This window comes from Drosophila subobscura, chromosome J (assembly GCF_008121235.1).
Source record: "Drosophila subobscura isolate 14011-0131.10 chromosome J, UCBerk_Dsub_1.0, whole genome shotgun sequence".
Taxonomy (NCBI): Eukaryota; Metazoa; Arthropoda; class Insecta; order Diptera; family Drosophilidae; genus Drosophila; species Drosophila subobscura.
The window spans coordinates 4,110,796-4,135,288 of record NC_048532.1 but is presented as its reverse complement, the minus strand read 5'-3'; the positions used below and the strand labels follow the sequence as shown (position 1 = coordinate 4,135,288).

General features: G+C 43.5%; 1 protein-coding gene across 23 annotated transcripts in view; it reads left to right on the top strand.

Moving 5' to 3' along the window:
- LOC117895768 (CUGBP Elav-like family member 4) overlaps positions 1 to 24,493 on the top strand; it is a 272,251-nt gene that overhangs the window by 146,250 nt on the left and 101,508 nt on the right. For 8 of the 23 annotated variants that reach the window (XM_034803650.1, XM_034803643.1, XM_034803663.1 and 5 more), the window contains exon 2: positions 10,274 to 10,315. The exons of the other annotated variants lie outside the window; for them this stretch is intronic. In XM_034803650.1, coding sequence (XP_034659541.1) covers positions 10,274 to 10,315 — 42 coding nt within the window. The remainder of the gene's footprint in view (positions 1 to 10,273; positions 10,316 to 24,493) is intronic. 23 annotated transcript variants of the gene reach the window in all.

The window sequence follows — 24,493 nt, the reverse complement described above, 5'->3', positions numbered from 1 at the left end:
TCTACAGCCAAACCCACTCAACAAGTGAAAAAAAAAAAAAAATATAGGAAAAAAAGAGAAAAAAATACCCCCCCGATAATGTTTAAATATTAATAATTATAGTCAAAAAAATCTTTATTTTAATGGTTCAGTACTTTTAAGTTTCTATTGCTATTCTATCTCTTTCTACCTTCCTCTAAAAGTTAAAAGCGATCGCCGTTAAATGCACAGATGGCAGAGAGAGAGAAAAGAATTTGAGACGTGCAAGGGTGGAAAGGAAAGACAAAAAAAGTTTATTGCACTGAATAACCGCAAGACGGATTTTGTATGTGCATGATTGTGTGCGGTGCGGCTGAGTTTTTTGTTGTTGTTTCTCTGGTTTTTTTTTGGTGTTTATTTTCAGCGGCCGAAATCGGAAGCGCTTCTACGATGGAGGTACCGTGTGAGTAAATATGTATATATGTATGTAAAATTGAAACGATGTCTTGTTTGGGCACAATGGTCCATTAGCAAAGGCGAATAGAGTCAAGACTAAGAGAGACAAAAAAAAAAAAAAAGAAACAGACAGCCTAAGCTCAAAACACATATGCCTTCACATTAAAAAAAATAGAGGGTATCTACGCATATGCAAGTGCAGGTACAGCTGTTTTGCTTGTCTACACATTTTTTTTCCATGGCTTCACCCTTCTTTAGTTTCCCCTCTCCCATGTGCATTTATTGTGCATTTAATTATATTTCCTTTTGCTTCTTTTGCTTCTATTGATTTTAAAATCGTTACATTTAGTTTATTTTTAGCATAATTGATTACTGGGTAGAATTAATGGGAATGAATATTTTTATGGGAAATTTAATTAATGTTTATTAGTACTAAATAAATATTTATAATGATTGAATAGAGTATTAGTGTTTGATCTCCTACAGCAAGCCCCTGTAGGCCTCTCGAAGATAAAGGGGTCTTGTAACTAGTTTATTTATTCTTGGTGATTGCAAGACCAAGGTAGGGTGGGCGTAAATGTGCCTCGCAAACACCTGAGGTATGTTGTCCGTTGTCCGTTTTACACCTGTAGTTATTGTCTTCCGTTTTAGGCGTTGTACTCTTCCGTCCGGTTTATGGCTTTTTTGTATGCACGTTTCATTTTTTTTAAAGTAATAATAAGGTAGGCCTTAGCTTGGACCAAGAACACCACACTCGTAGCCGACGAGCCAGCAGCCGGAATAAATATAAGCGTGCCGTCCAATGCTAAGAATAACATCTTGCCTAATCATGGGTTATCCATTACAAGTTTTCGAGCCCCTTACTCTAACAATTCACCAAGAAGAGACCTGAATCGCCAAAAAAGGCTTAAATATATTATGATATATGCATATAGGAGTACCTTCTATAAATGTATATCTTCCTTCTGTTTATTGAAAATGCCTCACTCAGTTAGAGTAAATCCCTCTCTCTCTCTCTTAAGTGTCTCCCTTATGAATAATCAGGCTTCCAAATGACATTGACAATGTCAGGGACTTTAGTAATGAGCAAATGATTGAATGACACACTGACAGAATGACAGTTTTCCTTCTGGCTCGGGCAGGTGTTTTATGGTTGGTTGTTGCTGTCGCTGTTCCTGCTTTATACTCCTGTATTCAGCTGCGTTTGCCAAACGTTTGCGTGCTGAAACTTTTGAAAGTTGTTCAAGTAAACACCATGAGGGGGGCAGCCCCTGGATGGTTGGCAGACTGAGGGGCTTGTGGTGTTTGTTTGTTGGTTAAAACATGCAAATGTTACAAGGTGTTATGCTTTATGTACATTTAATTGAGACTTATTAGGTAGCGAAGTGTACAATAGTTAAATGTGGTTGTTTTTTGTTGTGGTGCTTGTTGATAGTGTCGTTAGCGTCTGAGTAGGTGTGGGGAGACTTCGTACTCGGAGCGTTTCCAGGAAGGTACCACCGAACTGCTACATTTTCTCATTGATTTCCTCTAACCTAATCAGTCCTATATGTGTATGTCTCGATATTCCATTTCCCGAAGTTCAACTCAGCGAAAATTGCAGAGCTAAAGTGCATATCTTATTGAAGAATTGAAGCCGACAGCAGGAAAGGGGCAGGAGTTGCGAACAAACATGAACAAAACAACTCAGAAATGTATCACTGGAACCCACCGGCACTATGTCACCCACCCCCTTGTACCCTTCGGGTACATTAGACGCCGCCGCCACCACTTCAATGCGCATTTCAACTTATTTTTCTCGATTTTTTTCCCCTGCCCCCGTTTTGTTGCATTTTTCTATTTTTGGGTGCAAAAATACAAAAGCACGAAACGGATTCCGCCTTCGACGGGCCCCGACCCGACCCCTTGCCACCCCCGTCATCGCCCGTCGTCGTCCCTGGCGGTCGGTCTGCCTTTCAGCATTTTCCTTTCTATTTTCAATAGACGTTTCTGTTGTGGTTGTTGCTGCTGTTTCTGTTTTCTTGCAGCCGACAAACAATAAAAATGATGCGTTGTATTGCAAAAGCACTGCTGTCCACACCAGGCCTCCCTGCCCCATCTGCCACCTCTGTGTTGCAGCATAGCACAGCATATGTTGCAACTCTGTTGCTGGACTGAGCTGGAAGAACGAGAATGCGAGATGGTCGGGGGTGCTGGGGCAGATTTTCACCCATTGATATTGATGAAAACGACGTCCAGTTACAGTTCGTTGCCTTTTGGTGAATTTTTCAAGGGAAAAACACGAAACACGAGCTGCAATAGGAGCAAAGGGAATGGGGGAATGGGGCCACGGACCCGCAACAGCTGAGGATATGCAAATGGTATACATTTTGTCAAAGCATAAAGACGATGTTTGGCAGGGATATAAAAAATACATGACACATGTTACTCGCAGATACACAGATACATTGACGTACGACTACAGTTTCAGCTGCAGATGCACATGCAAATAGAGTTAGAGATACAGATAGATGGAGAAATGCATCATTTATCCAGAGGCAGTGGAGGCACATTGGAGTAGGGCATTCCTAAAAGAAGAGCGGATACCGCCAATCTCTTATGATGTTGTATTCCTTTTGCTTCCCGTTGTCTCAGACTTATAACTTGGAATAGACTGGAAAAAGTTGAACCAAGAATAGGAGTAAGTGTCCTTAGATTTCGCCAAGGAATTTCATATTTCCATTTATTTTTCATGGATTACCTTTCCATCAAACTGGTAGTCGATTTGTATTTTTAATACGAATTTAAAGTTCGTTCCTTCTATTCCCAGCATACTCCACTTTTGTCAATAATTACAGTGCCCGGCACGATTTTTCCTCAAGGAACCGAATCCACTTTTTCTGAAAGATTTGGGGCTTCGAAATGGTATGATAATATTTTTGTTATTCTATGGCAGAACTCCTTTTTTAAAAAATTAAAAAATTGGTATTTTTCATATAACTTCAGAATCATTCATCTGGTTGTAATGAACTTTTCCATTCTAAAAAGCTGTTAAGTGCCTCTATAAAAGGTATACATCCCAAACACTTTATGGTTTAAGTATACCGTCTGGAAAATATTAAGATTTAAAAATGCATAAATTATAATTGTTGTGTGGTTTTTTATACCCGGTACTCGAAGAGTAAATAGGGTATATTGTATTTGTGCGAATAACGGTTGTATGTAACGCACAGAAGGAAACGTTTCCGACCCCATAAAGTATATATATTCTTGATCAGCATCAATAGCCGAGTCTATGTCTGTCTGTCTGTCCGTCTGTCAGTCTTGTTTGTCGGCTAGTACTCAGAGACTATAAGAGCCAGAGCCACCAAATTTTGTTTCCAAACTTCTGTATGCTCACACTGTTACAAGTGTATTTAAAAAATTAGCACCGCCCCCTTCCGTCCCTGCAAAAGTGCGAAAACCTCCCAAAATCTACAATTTTGAAGATAAAAGAAATCTAACGCCATTCTGTAGGGAATGCCCATATCTATCAGTTCACCAAATAGGGATCCGATTGGATCATTATTATAGCCACAATGAAGAAAATAATTTCCAGTGGCTAAACCCACCCCGTCCCGCAGCTTATATTTGTTTTTTACACATTCTCTCATTCACACTCTGCTTCTGCAGTTTGCAGCCTCTGCATCTGCCGCGTCTCTTCCTCTGCCGCGTCTCTGCCCTGACTCTGCAGTGTTTTGCTCTAGGGGAGGGTGGCGAGCTAAAGGAGCGTGTTGGCGTGAGTAGTGTTGTTGATATATGTAGATGACAGATGAAGAAAAAATGAAAAATTGACAAAAACCTGTAAGGTACAGATGTAGTACTGAGTGCCGGGTATAAAAGTTGTGACGCATAAGAAGCGTCTCACACGTCTCTTCTCGTTTTCTTATCGCATCTGTGTACAACACCTTTTATCTGCATATCTCTGTCTCCATGTTTCCAGTTTCAATTTGCCGCCTTTTGCCAACTAATCTTTGCCCACAGCCATTTCATTCTCTATTGTCTGCCTGTCTTGCTTAATTAAACGCTCCACGCACATGTACTCCTACCTATGCCGCCACCTGTGCCCTCACCAAAAAAGAGGCTCCTCCTTCACCGCCGCTAAATTGTCACTAATACGCCGCCTTGTGCTCAGCGTTGCGTGGCACTGCACATAATTCATAGAGTGAAAAGGAGAAGGGAGCCTCCAAGGCTGCCGGCTAACAACTGCAATTGTCGGCAAGTAAAGGAAAACTTAATAATTGCAAAAAAGCGCAACACTTTAATGCTAACGCCCGAGTCCCAACCCCAGCCCCATCCTTTAGGCAGTACCACATGTGCTGTCCAGCCTGAAAAGCTCTATGCAAATCTTTCTGGTACTCGCATTCCATGGAGGTGGAGACTTGCCAAGTGACAATCCACAACTCACGCATACAGAAGCACTCACAGATACTCATGGAAGAGCTCCACAAAGCAGAACACTTCGCGGAGCTTGGGGAGCTCCTCCTTCCTGGTTTTCCGGCTTTTTTTTTTGCTTTCCATTCATTTTATGCCTTCGTTTTTTTCTATCTTTTTGCTTGCTGTGTGCAAGTTTGTGCAACTATTTTCCATGCGCATGGGCACAAAAAGGCAACCACCACGACTACTGGCAACTATGAGGCAGGGGAAGTGACCGTCCCGAAACCCTTTTCCCCTCAACCTACCGATTATTTCCCTTTGGAGGGAGCCCCAACCCTTAGCCAAGCATGTGGCCAGTGGCAGGCACAGCCAACCAGAGCAACTTGAGCATTGCAACTATTTATTTGTTGTTGAAGGGGCCAAGGAGGAGACACGTGGCATTACGCGCTCGTTTACATTTCTGTTCACGCCTAAATGTATGCAACATTTTGTGATCCTCCTAGGCTGATTGATGCCATGCAATCAGTGGAAAACGAAGTCCTTTCATCTTTTGTCGCCTGGCCTGCGGTCATGGGAGTCTCCTGTGAAACGCACAAATTAAGCAATCCTCAACCCCCGCCATCTCCCAGTGGATTGGTGGCTAACTGTCAATTGCTAAGCTTCCTAGTCTGAGCCAGAATCACAATCAGAGTCGGAGTCAGTCAATGGAAAGAAAGTTGAAAAGAAAGGCAACACATAGAGACAGAGAGAGAAAGAGAGAGATCGCTGAAAAAAAGGGAAAAGCGAAACTTTTTAATGATGTAAAGTACAAAGTTTTCTGTCTTCTCGCTGGCGCAAGTAACTTGAGTAAACTTTGAGTTATGCCCTGCCTGAGACGGCGGCAACGGCGACGACGGCGACGACCTCAAAGCGCAACTTGGGAGGACATCCTTTCGCCCCAAAATGGGAGGGAGAAGAGCAAAAGAGTCTATCGATCGATGCAGTAGGAAAAGGACCTCCTGTGACTGGTATTTTGTCGTTTGTTAAAAGTTTTCAACACTCATTTTTATTATGACATACGCGCCAAAGTACGCCGAGCACCAGCCGAGCCAAATTAGTGCCGTGCAGAGAGGGTATAGAGAGTGGAGAGAGAGTGCCGGCAATGGGATCACTAATAAAATGCCAATTTGCTGCCATTGAATGGCTGCTTTATTGGGCGCCATTACAACTCGTACGCATAAAAAAGGGAATCCATTTCCAAACCAGACCTCCTGCCCCAACCCACCCACACGAAGAGGCAGGAACACGCACTCTCATGTGTTTTTGTGTGTGCGTGGCAGGACTCTTGCTTTTATGACGGCAACATTTACACGCATAAAATATGCATGATAAAACTTTGTTGTTGCAATAAATCAGCCCCCAAAAAATTGTGCAACGCCTTGTCCTTCCTCTTTCGCACTCTTCTTCCCTGCCTGATGTGATTACAAACCCATTCCAAGCGGAACAAGGATCACGCAGGACCGATAGAGATTCCAGCGAGCCTTATCGGCAACTTATCCGGAATATGTTGGGCCCAAATCAATTTCAGCTCTAGGCTGGCTGTCAAACTACTTAAACTGCCATTAAACTATTGAGGAAGGAACCAAAGTGCCAAAAGAAGGCAAAACTTTTGTGGGTTCTTCTCCTCAATCAGAAAAAATTCTCGTACTCGCAATCGCACTCGCAGCCGTATTGTAAAAAATATTGCCAACTTTGTTAGAGGTGCAAATGCTTCACAAACAGACAGAAAAAGTTTGCTACCTTCCCCTTTTCGTCTCTTACTTTTTTTGGCCATTGTGTTTTGACTGCTTTTGTTGCATGCATAAAATATTTATGCGCTGGAAAATATGCAGCAACAGAAAAAAACGTGGCAGGGCGAAGGGTTTTCCTTTATTCCCGCGATTTCCTACTACGTCACAGTACGTCTGCTTTACCGCTTGCCTTCCTGCCCCATGTGCGTGCAACTTTTCACACTCAAATGAAATTACGACAAAAAAAAAGAGAGGAAAACTTTGGTACTTAAATGTAGCATTCTCTTTCTGGTCTCACGCTCGTCTTCCTCTTTTCGTTTTTTTATTGCCTTCTGCACTTTATCAAGCATTTTCCCATGGCTCAGTGAGCGCTCAATTGCTGGCTTCCAAACCGTGGTGTGGGAACTGGCAGGGGCAGAGAGGGTATGCTGCTGGGAGTAAACTTTTCATTAATAACGATTTTCCATTAACTATCGATTTATTTCGAGTCCCGAGGACAGCCAGCATCCTTTCCTGCCGCCCCACAGTATGTCCACAATGGGGCGAGTGTAGCCAACGCACTTCAGACAATGACTGCAACCGGCAGTTCCTTCTGCAGCAGCAGCAGCAAGGACAACAACAACAACAACACTTGAGTCTATTTAAAACACAAACAACAATAGACCGCCAGAGGAAGAGTCCGGAGGGGCACGCTCATAACCGACAACGGCGACGTCGACGATGCCGCCGCCGACGGGAAAAACTCATTGAAAAGTTTTTCTTTTTAACACTTGGCGCGCTCTCGCGTGCTGCCTCTTGCCTCTGCCACACCGGTCCAGCCTCCTCTCTACCCCCTATCTTACACCTAAGCTGTGTATCGAAGGAGCAAGTTTTAATTTTTTATAGCGACAAAGCCGAACCAGGACGCCGTTCATGTAACATTTCTGGATACGCTAGGTAGATTTTGAGGGTACTCCATGTTAGGTTGCAGATTTTGGAAAACTTAAAAGTAGCTAGTAAATGTCAGATACAGGACATACACTCTGAGTAGATACTTTAATACTTCCTCAGATTCGAAAAACAAAGCGAACTTTAACTGCTTGGCTTCAACAGAAACCGGATCTAGAAGACAATTTGATTGGTCTCCGAATATCAGAATATACACGAAATAATTATAAATGTAAAGTCGCTCGATGATAGAAATAAATTATATTATTTAATTAAAGTATGAGAGTAGCTAATAACTGTTGTAAATGGAAGAAAATTACCAAAATCCCTTATATTGTAAAAAAGTTGTTATTTGTTTTGACTGATTGAATGACTGATTGATTGATTTGTCTGAATTCAGCGCTAAGTCTACGCTGACTTGATAATAAAGACTTACTCTATTTAGACTCTAGAGTATAATAGCTTCGACTTGCAGACAAACAAACTTTTATTCTACATTCTTTTTATTCCTGCAAGGTGCTAGGCACCCTCTCCCCGACCTTATAGTTGCACGCGTTACCTTCTCGCCAAGTTCGGTTGATGTTGCTGCTGCTCTGTTTCAGCCCATTTGTTGTTGCAACCATTATGCCCAGTGTTGCCTTTTGTGTAGGTCGTCGGCATTGCGTTTTTCCGCTGATATTTTTTCCCGGTTTTTTGCCCCCATTTTGGTTTTGTTTTGCCCTTACCTTGCCATTTTATATGGGCACAGGGATCGCGCGCCCAATATATATAAATTATTGCATAAAGTTTGGCGCTAAGTTGCAAAAAGTTTCCTTTTCATTGCTGTGGCTGCCGCGACGACGTCGGCAACGTGAACGACACACAATAGTCTATAAATCTTTATGGTCAACAGAGATTACATGGCCATAGACGCAGAGAAGAAAGCCTTCATGTAGTTTACTGCCCATCTCCATTTCCATTCCCATACCCAGAACGAGTCCCTTTCTCTCTCGCCAGGACTTCGTATTGGCCTTAGCAGCTTTTTAGGCGCTGTGCGTTGTTTTGATTTGTGTTCTCGTTCGTATTCCTGAACCTGGAAGCCGACGCGGACCAGCCCGGCCCTGCCCCGGCAGTTGTTGTGGCTTCTCCGATTGTTTTGTGGAATGGGATAGAAGGAAAAACGGGAAGCAAGGAAGTGTAGGACCTGAGCATATGGCCATAAAAATGTGGTGCAGACGTGGTAGATGTTAGATAAATCATTGCAAAGCCACGAAAAGTATGCAATCCAATGTTGTTGCGAATGCATAGAAAATGCTTGTAAAAATCAGCGATTCAGGGAGTCTATCCCTATCCGCTATCTCTCAATTTCTCTGCTCTCTGGCACACCTTTAATTGCTTGAATTTTTGTCATTTCGCGTGGGCTTTGAGCGTTTCCCCAAATTCGATATCTCGTTGCCTCGTAAACAACTTTCCAAAAAGGTATAAAAGGGATGCCAAAGACTTTCGAACGTACGAATATAGGTTTACCGTTAGCGGCATTTTACATAAAAATGCAATAAATAGCTACACAAAAATTTATGGTGCTGGGAAAAGTAAAAGGGGTCTCATCCTATCCTCCTCAGTGCTGGACTCCTGCCGTAAATGTCAAATGTCGTGCGCCAGGGAACGTGGGCGAGGGCGACTCGAAGTATGCTTATAAATTGCTCTAAATAGTACTTTTTCGGCAGTCTTCTTTCTATTCACTTTTCTTCAAGAAGAGAGAAGTAGAACATGAGAGAGACAGAGACAGAGCGAGCGAGCGTTTCCAGTGTCGTGTCATTTGTTCGCTTTCTTTATTAGTGTCATGTATTTTTATAGTTCAAAGGACATTTGAATGATTGAATGAACTGTTTGCCCCACAGCCATGCCCGCTGCCCATGTGGGTTGGCATGCTTGACCAAAAACGAGTTGCGCGAATGATTTCATCCCTTGCAGCGATGGGTTCCATCCCATTCGGTTCCCTTTACGTGCGGTCAGCTCCTGCTCCTGCTCCTAGTCCGTGTCCGTGTCCTGGTCAGCGTCGGCGTTGGCGGTCCCAGGCACGTTTCATCATGTTGGTCGGGCGACTATATCAAATAACGACTATTGACTACGCCTGTCCTCTCCTGGCTCCTGGTTCGTGTCGTGGCGTGGCGTGTCCTGTAATGTCCTCTCCTGGACTCGCTCTCTGTGAGAACGTGTAGGGTTACACGACTCTTTTCCACGCCTGCCCCTGTGGCCCCTGTGGCTCATGATGATGACGATGATGATGTTGTTGTCGCCATCGCCATAACCATCGTCATAGCCATAGACATCGCTGTCGTGGCGATGACGAATGAAAATCAATATTTATTAGATTACTTTCGAAATTTTATACGAAAATAGAATTTTTATGACATTTTTTTTCTTTGGTTTTGCCCTCGGCAAACTTTGGGCCATGTGCTTGGGTTTGGGCGTGTTAAAGTGTTGACGACAATCAGTTTTTCCAGCAGACTAGAGATTCTCATCCATCCAGTATTTAAGCGAGAGAGAAATAAGTCTTTAAGCTTGTAGGAAACAATGATAAATGCTTCACCTTTTTACAGATCTAATTACAACTTGTGTCCCAGCTGGATTATATTTTACAGTTTTCCCACTCACGCCTCTGCTTATGACATAATTATAGTTTTAGACAATTATCCCGGTGCATTTCTCTTAATGTCCTTCTCCCGCCCGCACGCTGCCACACATAATATTAAACTTTTCGTGTTCTCCCTTATCTGTCTTTCCAGGTAAGTTGCCATCATCCATTAATACCACCAGCCATCAAATTAGTAAGTACACAAAACGACCTGCTAACACTCTTTATATTTGTCTTTAGCTGTATAAATCCCCCTGTATCGTCACTCGTCTCCATACCCATCATCCTGCATATCCTACTCGTACGGTATATTGTAAGGAATATAAACAAATGCATTTTAGTGCCCTCAGTTGACCTCGTTTGGGGCTTGTTTTAATGGCCCGAGGCCCAAGCGATGATGCTACTCACGTGGCTCGAAACTAAAAGCTCCCCTGAGTGTGTCTCCACCCTCTGCTAGTTTTTGTGTGTCTCTTCCCTCTCCGCCACCTTTGGGAGTCACTTAATTATGAAGCTGCACATGAAGTAAAACGTCATAAAGCGTCGAGTTGAGTTCGGTCTGGACTGGGATGGCTGACACATACGAGTATATGGGTTGACTTGGGTAGCATCATCAGTCCCCCGGCTGTCTGCCAGTTCCTCTCGCAATTTATCCTTTTTTTCCTGGGCAACTGGAACGGGTCTGGCAACATTCTGCAGTTAATTTTCCGTTGCTAAATAAACTGTTTATGGCATTTATGCCAAAAATTTTTGGCCAAAGCCTGAGAGGAGAGAGAGAAAGCCCAGGATGAAGGATGACGATGAATGAACCCCAGCTCCAGTTCCATGCATTGTGTGGCTGTGTTGGTGTGTGTGTATGTGGAGCTGAGAAATTTTTGCATAACCAACAAACAGGGAAGCGAACGCTCCTGCTCATCGCGGCACGCCCTGTGCCCGTTCCTGTTCCTGGTTCTGTCTCTGGTGCGTATTCTCTGTGCACAAAATTGCCCTTTAATTGTGATTTTTCGAACCGACTTTAAGCCGTTCAAGACATCTGCTGCTAATTTAAGGGACATTTTTTGCACGGATTTGGAAACGATTAGACCAGTGCACCATAACACATTTGACCACTTTTTCTGGCCGAAAATAATTTTTCAAAAGTCGATAAAATAATCTTTATTTAACCTATATATACATACATAAGAATAACACCACATAATATTACATCCCCAAAAAATTAACAGTACGCACCACAGTTAAGATAACAGCGGTTAAAGTCAGCTTTTCAAGTCAGCTGTTTGATATGAAAAAGCGAACAAAATTATTTTTCCTCTAGATGAAACTGCAAAAAAAGGGTAAATTGATCAATTGAAGTGCATTTTTTACAATGTTCTTGATTCAGACAGGCATTTAAAATGTGTTTGTGAGTTTGAAATGAAAAAACAGGTCTTACTATATTTTTAATGGCTTTTTTACAAGCCTATATATTTGATGAAAATTTGTTTGTGAAGAGGCTTACAAAGTGTCTGGTATTCCACGGAAGCATTAAACTGAATGGATATTGTACAGTATTCAATTCTTGATCAAATATATGCCATCCTTTTTTGCGTCTTCACAGATATTAAAATTTTCTTAATTTAACCTAAGGTTTGAAACTTCGGAGTCGTTTCCAAGCTGGAACTCAGTGTCCAAGTAAATTACAAAAGAGGATGCCTATTTGCATTCCAATTTAGCGATAATAGCTGTCACTAGTTTTAAGAACGATAAGGGTTTTTTGTAGACCCTTTGAAAAACTTTTTTTTAGCCGTTTTTCGATTAAAGTGAACAATTTCACGGAAAACTTGAAACAAATCCAAAAAATAACGTGCAGATTGGCTAAATTCGTATAGAATCGTAAAATTAAACCTTCAAAGAGATCTTACATTTTTGAAAATCCGGGCAACGATTTTTGCCATATGGCATTGCTTTATAATCCCATAACTTTTTCTTTGATTCAATTTAAAAAAAAAAAAAAAAAAAAATTTGATTTTGAACTGAAGAAAAGGTGGTGCCACGCCCATTTTCTCAACACACCTTCCTTTCACTACTATAACCTCATATCAAAAAACTAAATAAAACGAGAAGGGACGTGTGAGACGCTTCTTACGCGTCACAACTTTTATACCCGGCACTCAGTACTACATCTGCACCTTAGCGGTTATTTGTCAAATTTTACATTTTTTCTTCATTTGTCATCTACATCAACAACACTGCTCACGCCAACACGCTCCTTTAGCTCGCCACCCTCCCCTAGAGACACACTTTGCAGAGTCAGGGCAGAGTCCTGGCAGAGGCAGGGGCAGAGACGTGTCAGGGGCAGAGGCCATAAACAGCGCGAGGCAGAGTGTGAATGCTGCGGGACGGAGTGGGTTTGGCCACTGAAAATTAATTTCTTCATTGTGGCTATAATAATGATCCAATCGGATCCCAATGTGGTGATCTGATAGATATGGTAATTCCCTACGGAATGGCGTTTTTAGTTTTCTGTTATCTTCAAAATTGTAGATTTGGGAGGTTTTCGCCCTTTTGCGGGGGCGGAAGGGGGCGGGGCTCATTTTTGAAATACACTGGTTTCAGTGTGAGCATACAGCAGTCTGGTGCCAAAATTTGGTGGCTCTAGCGCTTATAGTCTCTGAGAACTAGCCGACAAACAAGACGGACGGACGGACGGACGGACGGACGGACAGACAGACATGGCTCAATCGACTCGGCTATTGATGCTGATCAAGAATATATATATACTTTATGGGGTCGGAAACGTTTCCTTCTGTGCGTTACATACAACCGTTATCCGCACAAATACAATATACCCTATTTACTCTTCGAGTACCGGGTATAAAAATTGGTCAAATGCCCCAGACTGCAGTGTATCCTGTCTACAGCGAAAACGTTTATCTCCGATTTAACTTGTACTGAGTCCTGAACACATATCGAAAGGATTACCTTTGGTAGTCCCGATGCGGCGGTTTTTGATGACTTTTCTGTATTCTCTGACCCCTCAACCACTCGAGTGGTGAGGGCACTCACCCAGAGCCGTACGGATTCCTCACTCCCCACCACCCACACACGGGGGACATAATGAATATTTACATAATATTCATACACACACACGCACACCCTTGCAGCTTTCAACGGCGTACACCCACACACACACACAGTTATCCACTGACAATTTGGCAGTCACCGCAATCATAAAAATTTCCACTTCCAAGAATGCGGCGTGGTGGCGGCAGGGAAAACGAGGCCCGTCAGTCAGTCGCCTCTGCGCCTCATTTAAATGCAAATTTTTGACGAGCGGTTTTAACGTTCTTCTTCTTATGCTGCTGCCGCAGCCGGTCCTGCCGCTCGTCTGCTAGCGGTGAATGAAAACATTAAAATTAAAAAATAAAAAAGTGTAGACTGCTTTTAGGCGGAACTCTCGGGGTGTGTATCTGGATCTGTATCTGTGTGTGCATGTGTATGCGACTGTTTGTGTGCTCGTGAGAATAATTCAAGGTGATAGCTTAATTGAAATATGCTTTTAGGCGCTTTGCCACTCTCTCATTTCGCCCCATCTCTTCCATCTACCATCACCCATTTTGCATACTTCACTTTGTTGTGAAGCACATCGCACCACTCCGCTCTGGGTGCATATTTTATGGAGCTATGGTCGACCACAGAGACCCACAAAAAAGAAGAACAGTAGAGCAGGGCTGTGAAGCCGAATCGGAATGCAAACAACAAAAAAAGAGAACTAAAGAGAACTGAAGCTGCTTAATGTTATGCAAAGTGTTTGGGCCTGCGGCATGCGTAAACCTACTGGAAAAGGGAGGACCAAACCATGAAGGGACCGACACAGGCAGGAGCGGAAAGGAGAACGGTGCAGAGCAGGAAGAGATGGGCAGAAATCAGGAAAGGGAATGGGCTCGGAGTGAGGTGAGACGGCGCCATCATCATCTTTAATTGCTTGCCATTTCAATTTTCATTACAACTTCAATTGACTTTCGCCGGATGTGTATGGCTCGGACACAAATGGAGACCTAGAGATTACCTTCAAATGTACCAAAAGGGTAGCAAGTGGCATGATCGACCGACAAAAGGTGTGCGCATTCCATATGGTAATAGCCCCGGCTCGTTGAAACTGCCATATACATTCATATGCATAAATTTGACATAAAAATACTCCCAGCCAGCAGCTCCCAGGAGACTGGTCTGGGGAAATTTATGCACATAACAGCCGCTCCAGTCGACTCCTAAGATACTGCCCCAAGTGCAACATTCTCTGGCATTCACTGAAGTGGATTTTAATGAATAGCGACAGCCAAAGATGCTCGAGGAATAAATCTGCTTGGCAATTTAGAAATTGCCCCAAAAAGCCAAAGCCAAAGAAAAACAAAAAGGGAAATTCGGCTTATATTTTATGCAATATGCAACACACCGCGTTTTATTAAGCAAATTACGATGAACGATGCCGGAAAGAAAAGAATCGCCGGCAGAGGAAATGGAACGAGGCTGGAAAAGAATCTCGGCAAGCCCTACTTATGACCTTGGCAAAACAGCCTGCAAACACACACACATTTACATTTCCTGCTAAGCAATTTGGTAAACAGACTCTCAAGTGAACGCTGCTCCACTCGAAGCATTTTTGCTGCTCTTAACGCACATTTTCATATATAAATTATTAATTTTGTATGCCTGCGTCTGATCCGGGACGGGAACGAGCCGCGTCCATCTCCCAGATGGGGCTTTTGGGAAGGGCTGCAAAAACCGCACTCATAAACAGGAGAGGTTGGGTTCAGGGAGCAGGCGAGCAAAATGCATTTTGTGCTCCATTAAATAATAAAAGCAAACGTGGCAAAGATAGCTGCCACGGATAGCGACTGTCTTGGTGTCTCTGTGTCTCTATGTCTCCCTGTCAGACACAGTTTGTTCGTTATTCCCTCTCGGTGCTTGTGTGTGTGTGTACACACAATAAAAATCTCACACGAAGAGCATAAAAATAAAGCAAAAGATACCCCCAAAGTGGGATTTCCCAAACGCTCTCACTCTCTCTCTCTTTCTTATCTAATGGCAGAGTCAAAGCCCCATTGTGATTTTTAAGTTGGCAACCTTTATGGGAAGTACGAGGATGAGTGCGAGTACAGGCACGAGTATGTTTTTGGCGGAGAGAGTGCATAAATAAGTAAGCAAATGCCTGTCGCTTAAGATTACATGGCAAATAAGCAGCCGGCAGCAGGCACAGAAAGCACTGCAGGACAGGACAACACAGGACAGGACAGCATTTGAATGTGGAGAAGCCCCTACCGCTTACTTGCTTATTCATAGCCAGACCTGGCGGCAAGTGTGTGTCTTGAGGGGGCATAAAAATCAACATAAACAGCGACTGTTATGGGCTGTGAATGAAGCCTGAGATCAGCCACATAGGAGCTCTCAGTTCTGTTGAGGTAATTTCGGCCCACGAAGCAGAAAAAATCAATGACATCGCAATATCAGAGAAGAATCACTTGACAAAGCACCTCTGGCAGCCTCTGACTAGTCCTCGAAGCTGTCATTTCTTCCCGGTTACATTTCAATTCAGTTATGAGCTCCTCTCAATGTGCCTCTCTAAACATCAACTCTTGTGCGGAATCATTTGAGAAACACGAAAAAAGGGTTGAAGGGACAGCGGGAAGGGAGATTGACACGCACGTGTCCTTGCCAATGACAAGGGAAATTTTACAACTTTCAAGTTTAATTTGCCAAAAGTAGCAATCAACCAACAGATAGGCCAGGCCCGAGCAAAGACACAACCCCCGAGAAGATACAGAGGGAGAGGGTGGCTTTTTGCAGGACTAGGAAGGGTGAGAAAGTGCCAACCCTTTCGACCTAATTGCACGAAAGTTGTTAAATGTAAAAATTAAAATGTATAAAATTGTATTCTGTATAAAACAGAGACAGAGCTCTCCAACTGTCAGTCACTCATTTTCACTCGCTCCTACTCACTCAGCCATTCAGTCATTCAGTCAGCCATTCGTTCCTTTATTCAGTCATTCATTTATTCAGCCAGAACGTAGCCTGTTTTATGAGGTGTTAAGTGGGCTTAAATTAAAAGTGAGTGTAGGCGGAATGTGACGAAACGAATATTTATTCAAGTTATGGCTGACAGAGAGCAAGCTCCTGCACTCGAGAGCTTCCTTCGAAGCCTAGGGCTTTCCCTGGGAAAACTTGATTTCTGTTTGTTTTCCGTATGACATGAAGGGGCCACATGTGCGTGCTATAAATTTATATTTAATAAACTTTCTTCTTCTCGCCGAGGCTCAACTGGGAGTTCCAGTATCTGTGTGTCAGGGATCCACCCCTGCCAGAGATGGCAAGTGACAGGGCAGAGGGCAGAGGAGAAAGCTGTTAATGAACATGGAAAGTGCCACATCGGTCCAACGTAACAGTCAGACTTAAGATACAAATCTTTGAATTACGATAATCATGTTATACTCAGAGTTTTACTCTTACATTTCCTCTAGCACACTGCACTTTCTCACAGTCGCACCACTTATTTATACATAAAGCCCACTTCATTTACGGATTCGCTTTGTTTGCTTTGGCCACACACTCGTAACACTCTCCCAGAGACCGTGTCAGGGGACACGTGCTAGCATTTTGAGCAGCAGCAGCAAATTGCTTATTAAAATAATAACAAGCCATTCCGGAAAAAAGTGAGACATTGCAGGACTGCAGTCAACCCTCAGATAACTAACCCCTGCCCCAGGGCAGCAGAATAACAGATGTGGAATCAACCCCTATAATTAAATACCCGAAATAAAAGATTTTCCGAGTACTGCCTAAAGTTTTAAAGCTTAATCGCAAAGAATTCGGCCTAATATTTGCCGCTTTGATCATAAAATCAAGATGTTCCCCCTCTCTCGCGCCTCCCACTACATTCGGGCAGTTCTTGTGTGCTGCTTGAGGACCCAAGGAAGCAACTATTATTGACCCAAGAAATAGGACGACAGCCGGGGGAGACACAACTAAATGAAATCTAAATTAATACAATTTTCGGGTCGCTATGCTCTGTCCTACTCAGTCCGGCCCCGTCCGGGCAGTCTCCCTTTCTGCAGCCATATTGACAGCCATCAAGATCAAAGATGTGTTAAGAACTTTTGCTCACAAGGAATTTGCGTTTCTTGGTGAGGAGGGGAGAGGAGAGGCGAGCAAGCAGAGTGAGAGAGAGAGAGAGAGAGAGAGAGAGAGTAGGAGGTAAATTGAGACATGGACACAGACCAATTTTGTTCATACGGAGCCCAGGGAGCATGGCAAATAAAATAAATGGCAATGAATGACTGAGCAAATGAATAAATGGGAGACATTTTTGCTTTGAAATTCAAATTTCAAAAGTTGTCATGACATTGTGTTTATGACATTTAGTTGCAGCAACCAGAGCGAGATGACGATAAAGAGACGCACATAGAGGGAGAGAGAGGGAAAGTGAGCGAGAGAGTGTGCTGTTGTCAATTCTTGTTTTTTTACTGCTCATGTTTGAAATGGCGGAACGGGACAGACTGCATATTTAAAATTGAATATTTGCACGCCTTGAGCATTTCAGATTACAAAGATATACTTCACTTATGCGCACACAAATACATTTAAGCGTATCTCTCTCTCCCAGCGTTTGTGTGTCTGTGCGTTTGTGTGTGAGAATGTGGGTGTGTCTTGTTGTCATTTGCATGCGCTATATGCTCTGGTACTCGCATGCTATTTGCAATGCTCAAAGCGATGCTAAGCGGTTTTTTGTTGTTGTGTTTTTTGTATGCACAGCACACAAAATTTGCTAGTTGAAAATTGAATTTAAAGAGCCGTACATGTATCTACATATGTATGTAGATGTGGCTGTGTTTATTGTGAGCAGAGATACGTAGACAGTCTTCAAATACATATAAATGGGAGATCTAAGAACAGGGATATGACAGATGTGTCATTTGTCCGTTATTCACTCGGATTTTGATTTGTTTTTTCAAATATTGGATATGCTTAGAACTCATGTATCATCCTTTATATTACACCATATTTATAATCGAATCATACCCTAATATAGTCAAAACCTGTATGCATCCAATCCCTACACATATCCATTCCTTAACCCATACGTACCTGAGGACAAACTGTGCTTTAAATTTAATATGAGAATATGAATTTCCATGATTTCATCAACAGTGAGGGAACTGGTGTGGGATCTGACAGAGATATGAGTTACATATAATGTATCTCGCAGATTCATTGGCAGTTGAGCTGTAGCGCGCTGCTGAGAAACGTACGCGATTGCTATTTACAAAAACACGCTACCGTATGCCGCACACGATTTTCCAATTGAACTCACACGTGTACACACACACAGATGAGGTTGCAGGGAAACAGATACAGATACACAGAAGATACGAATACAAATAGAGTACTGCAAGTGGGTACAGGAGGGCTGGGCAGACAAATGCAGTGCTCATGTAGGAGGGAGCCTGGCAATGATGCAGTCGTGCATTCAATCGCTGCGTCGTCACCTCAGCGAGCGAGTACGGACCACAGAGCCCGGACCTGGGGACTCGGAACTGTGGACTGTGGACTGTGGACTGACTGCCCGAAATCATTTCAAGTTAATAATAAATGGAGCATCATCATCAGACATCAAACCCGAAGAGCAAATATCGAGTATCCTTTTGGTTCTCGGTCTGTTTGTGTTTGCGTTTGTGTTTGTCTGTCTCTCAGTCTCCACATTGGAATGTTTGCACTGCCATTGATTTACTTTTGGCATGAGTTTTTCAATTTGTAAACCGAGCAGCAGCGCCTGCTCCATGTCGTATAATGAGCTGTTGCCTCGAGTACTGCCTCCTTGTGTGGCACGAATCAATTAACATACGTGCCAAGCATTAGAAGAAGAGTGTGAAGCCAGGAGGCTCTTGGCTCGAGGCTCGACCCGAGACTGAGTTAGCAAAATTTCAATCAAATTTTTTGTGTTGCCTGTTCAAATGGATATTTATGCTTATCATGCTTATGGGAAATTCACATTAGACTGAAAGTCAAGAGGCTGCCAACATGCCAGCTCAATTGACAGTCCCGGCCAAACCGGGACCGTGTGTATATGTCCAATCCTTATGCTCGTATACATCAGTATACATGAGTGTTCACGAGTATCTATGTATTTGTTATATACATATACTGTCATCCTGTTGACAGCCAAGGTAGCCCACACACAGACACAGAGAATCACATACACAAATACACATGAGTGGATGCGTGTTTGTTGCCCTTAACAGACATTTCACAGTTGAGAGCGTTGCTTGGGCCCAGCCTCTTCTGAATCTCTCCCGACTCTTTTGCTTTTGGGGCTTCGTAGTAATTTGTAGCATTTCTAGCACGCCTGCTGGTATGCAGCAAAAATCCTCCATGTTGCCATTACATAAGCTGCTGAATTGTAGGGCAGGGGCTCCGAAACCCGTCCTTATTCTCGATTGCTTGGCCCGAGAGGTAGGTTAGGCTTTTAATGCCGCTCAACCCCCAATCGTCAGCAAAAGCAATCAAATGGGTCATCGCCCCAAAAGCGTTAGGCATTGCCTCTGCCTAACCAAAGAGGCACCAGAAACCTAAGAGTAACCACCGACCCACCGGAGTTTTAATTAAAATATATTTTTTTGAGGCACGAGATATTGGGAAGACGAATTTTAAAGTCAGACCTACATTACGCAATCGAAATCGATAATTCAGAGCCACACAGCACGACAGGACACACAGTCAGTCAGACTGGCGGCCGTCTTCTCCAGGCTAATTAGCAATTTCTGCAAAAGGTTCGTCTGCCATGGTCGGCAAAAGAATGGGGACGGAATGGAGGTCCAAAGGTATTGATTAGCTTTCGCTGGGCATTTGGTTGGGCAATAAATTACCAAAACTAATGTTTGTCTGACGCCGGCCCCAAAGTTTGCCTAATTAATGGCAAACCTTTCAAAGGACTACACCTTGTTCCATATTCCATTTTTCGCTGGCTCGGCATCAGGAGTAAATAGAACATTTTTGTGAAGTCGGACTCAGTCTCGGATTGAGCCTAGTCGAGCCGGTCATTAGCATGCGTTAAAATGGCGTTAAATGTGTAAAGGAAACGGAAACGAGTTGGGTCAAACACGCGGACATGCTTTTACTTTCATTTCTTTGCCATAATAAAAATGTCATAAATATTTGGCATTGCGGTGTGTCCCTGTCTTTGTCTCTGTCTGTCTCTATATCGCTCTTGCTTCCGTTTCAGTCGCTGTGTGTTAATTTTTTCTAATTGTCTAGAATTTAGATAATTACATTCCATTAATTATTTACATAATAATAACGTTCCCGTTCCTCTACGCATTTTTCTCCCCTTTTCTCGCGCTTCACAATTTTGCGGTTGACTTGAATGAGGGGCGCACCCACTCACATGTACAAAAATGCATAGGTACGAGTATAGGTAGGTACTGTATACAGTAATATAGTAGTAGTGGTTGGGGGGGAGTAAAATTTAATTTACATAATTTATGACTTACTCAGCAGTGTTTCATGGGCGTTGTGTTGCATAATTTTAGGCATTTTTGTTTATTGCGGCGTAAAATTTGAATTATGAATCAGGAATAGGCTCCCGTTCCACTCTTCTTTCCCTCTTCCTTCCCTTTCTTTCACGGTTGTTTCCGTGTAAGGGTTACATTCTGAGGTTATTAGTAATTTATTTGCATATTTTGTGGGCATTGGACAGAACGGTGGAGAGGTGAGCCGCAGCTTGACGGACAGGAGCAGGAACACAAGTGTCATACGGCAGTCAAGTGTCGTGTCTTGAATGAAATACGCTTTGAGTTGGGTCGCCAAGGTGGGGCAGGTGTGTAGGATGTGTGCTGACTTTAGCTTGGGACTGGAACTGGCGTTGGAAATGTGCCTGGGATACGGCTAAGAACTGTTCTAATTAAAGATTCGACGTTTTTTTATGGCCTCTTCTTCTATTTTTCACTATACCCACTATACCACTCCCTATTACCGGTGGATAGCAGCTCTCGTGCTGGCAAATCTGTTGTCTGGCCCTCGATAATATATGAACCAATAAACATTTCTCATGCCATGATTGCTGCCGGCCACCGCTCTCACTGCTCTCTACTCTGGTCGTGGGTTCAATGCCAGACTTCGACCAACTTTAATTGCCACTTGCTAATTGCAAATTCCCACAGACCCAGTCCGAAAAGCGGACCATTACATACAGATGGCATATTTCATACATCAGAGATACATAAAGAATATAGATATTTTCCCCATTGAGCGTGGCCCAGACAACATAAAAAATGGCAGAAAAAGCCACTGATTAGTATCAAAGGGAAGTGTGCAGGGTGTGGGTGAAAGTATGGATGATACAGTTGTGGTTGGTTGTATGGTTGGTTGTTTGCCCTGTAGCTAAAGCTGAAGCTGGAACTAGTGCTGTAACTGAAGCTAGAGCTGAGGCTCCACAGCTGGGCTGTGGAGAGCAGTGAAAAACTTTTGATTAAGCTGCAGTTATGGCAGGTTGTAGGAGAAAGAGCATAGGCAGCCTCCGGTACGCAGCAGCAGGAACAGGAGCAAAAGCAGGAGCAGGAGCTACAAGCTTTTGTTTTGCTTGCTTGTTCGTTAGTTTGTTTTGCTTTTACCGCTATCTCAAAAATCTCCCTTTTCTGCGACTCCCTTGTGCCCCAAACCCACACACACACAGATGCTTAAGGCAACATTGTCTACTTTTATGTGCTTTGCCAGTGACAAATTTGAGCAGCGACGACAACCCGCATCTGTATGCCGCAAGAGAGTAAAAAAAAAAAACAAACTTTTGAATAAAACTTTGATGATTTTTGTTAGAAAAGAAGCGAAGCGAAGCTGCGTTTTCAATAAGCAGAATTATCCTAGTACCCCAGTCTCACCCCTTTGGCTAGCCCCATAAAATATTACTTTTCTATCAACAAAACTTGCCGGGGAACCCACTCAATTCGAAACCATTTTCCAAACTATCATCGTCATCCTCGTCGTCGTTGTCGTGGAGAAAGCATAATAAAAATTGCTCTTCATGTGTTTCAGTTCGACAGAGGGCAGAGAGGCAAAGTGCGGGCTAGTGAGGCTGACTGCTGCCATAACAAAGCCATAAAACGTAGTTTTAATTGCATTTTCGTTGTTCCGTTTTATGGAGTTCGACTAGCGAATGCAAGGAAACCAGAACAGAGCCGAACAGACCAACAAGAACACCCCAGGAATGACCAGAACAGAACAGAGCGGAAAGCTTCGGGTTTGGACTGGTTCAATGCGCAGCATTCTAATTGCATAGTGGGAGAGGTAGGGAGAAGAGGGGACAGTGTGGAAGGCACTTACGGCTTGACTGGATCTGGGTGGGATCTCTGGCCCGTGCCCCCTAGTCCACCCAGGCAATGTCCCATCCGCTCGCTGTCTCAGCGCACTTCGCTCTCTGCTCACTTAGCGCTCAGGCATCATAAACTAACGCAGTTTATGGGTTCATGCACCGCAGACAGGGAGCGACAGATACAGGGGAGAACACGCACACAATCACACACACACTGTGCACACAGCACTTGGCCAAGTTGCCACTTTTGGCCATTGCATATGCGTAGACGGCGACACTGCGGCTAGCTTGTGGCCCACTGGCCCTATCTTGGACGTGCTGGGGCGCTAAAATTTGCGGTTTAATGTTGCCAGTGGCGCCTGTCGACTCTCAACTGTGGCTGCACTGTCACAACCCCAACCCCAACCCCCCACAGACACTTTGTCATAAGCAATTGCCAAGGATAATTGTGTCGAGGCAGGCATCTTTTGATTCCATTCCTCCAGAGCATGGGCGAAAAGAGAAAGATTTAATTAATATTTTGACTCTCAAAGGCTTCGTTCAGCTTTTGGCAACATTTAAATTTCAAATTATGTGCGCTAATTACGCGCCCAAAGAAAGTTGTCGGTAAGGGAAGTCCTTGCTCTTGCTCTCGATCTTGCTTCTGCTGGCGGTAATAATTAGCCAGGCTTTTGTAGAGTTACAGAGTGAGGGATGCCTTAGAAGGGCTGCCAAAAAGAAAAAAGTTCCAGAGTACTCGGAAGAACTCAGAGAAGTGCAGTGAAAGCACTCTGCACTCATGTGGCTGCCAGACATGCTTTGGCTTGCCTCAATTTTCCAGGAAAATTCTTCCATAAATTGCCTGCTAGTTCATTAGCCAAAAGAAGAAGCGGGACATCATCATTGAATGCTGCCTTTGCTGTTGCATTGATTTTCTGTTTGTTCGGCTTACAAGTGAATAGCTGCGGGCTTTTTTCAGAGAAGATAATGGATAGCAAGCCTGTATGCTGTTTAGCTCCAAATATTTTGAGATGCTGCTGGCTTTGAGCATTACTTGTACTGAAAACATTTTCCAATTTATTAAACCACGACACATCAATCATTCAACAGCAGCAGGAGCATCAGGAGCAGCCAGAGCAGCCAAAGCTGAGGCATCCCCCAAGAGAGGAGAACGTGCGACTAAATGAACATTTTTCGGTTAAACATTGGTTTAAAATTTGCGGCGTCACCCGACCACCCATCCTTCCACTCCATTCCACTCCACTCCAGTCTCTCTCTCTCTCTTTATCTTTGCCTGCCCCCCGCATCACTGTCAACAACATGGTGCTGCCGTCGACATCGCCTGTATATAAAATCCACAAGGCTTCAGTTCATCGACCACTTAATTTATCCAGCTGAGCTTTGAGTAAGGCAAAAGCGCATTTGTGTGTTGTCTGGCCAAGAGTGATGAAGTGGGAAGTGGTGAGAGGGGAAACGAGAGTGAAAGAGAGATATAGAGAGAGAAGTGGGGGATGGTTCAGCATGCCTTTGGTCAGACAGAGAAATGCACTTAATTGCCGTGCCCCCGCCACGCCCTGTTTAGTGTGGAGTAACGATTAAAAAATCAACCAGCCAAAAATAAAGTGCAGCGTGCATTTAGGCGCGATGCCTAGTGGTCCTGGTCTATCCTCGTCCCCTCGTGTGGTGGAGGGAGCTGCACTCATTCATTATGCATTAATGTAAATACGGTAAATGTTGTCCAATCATTAACATAATTGAATTACAAACAAGCTGAGGAGAGAGGCCCAAAATTTCGGTTCCATGCGCGTGCATAAATCGCAATTTTAATTACTTGCCTCAGACTAATGGATTGTTCCAAAAAACGTACACACACACAACTTAAGGGCAGTGGCAGACGGGGTACAGAGAGAACACCGATTCGGCTATGACATTAAATATTTCATAATACGAAAAGGACCCTCGCTCTCCCAGCCACTCCCTCACGGTTATATAAAGCAATTGAATTTTGCAGTTAAAAGCTTCAATCATTTTCAATTGCCGCAAACTAATGGATGATTA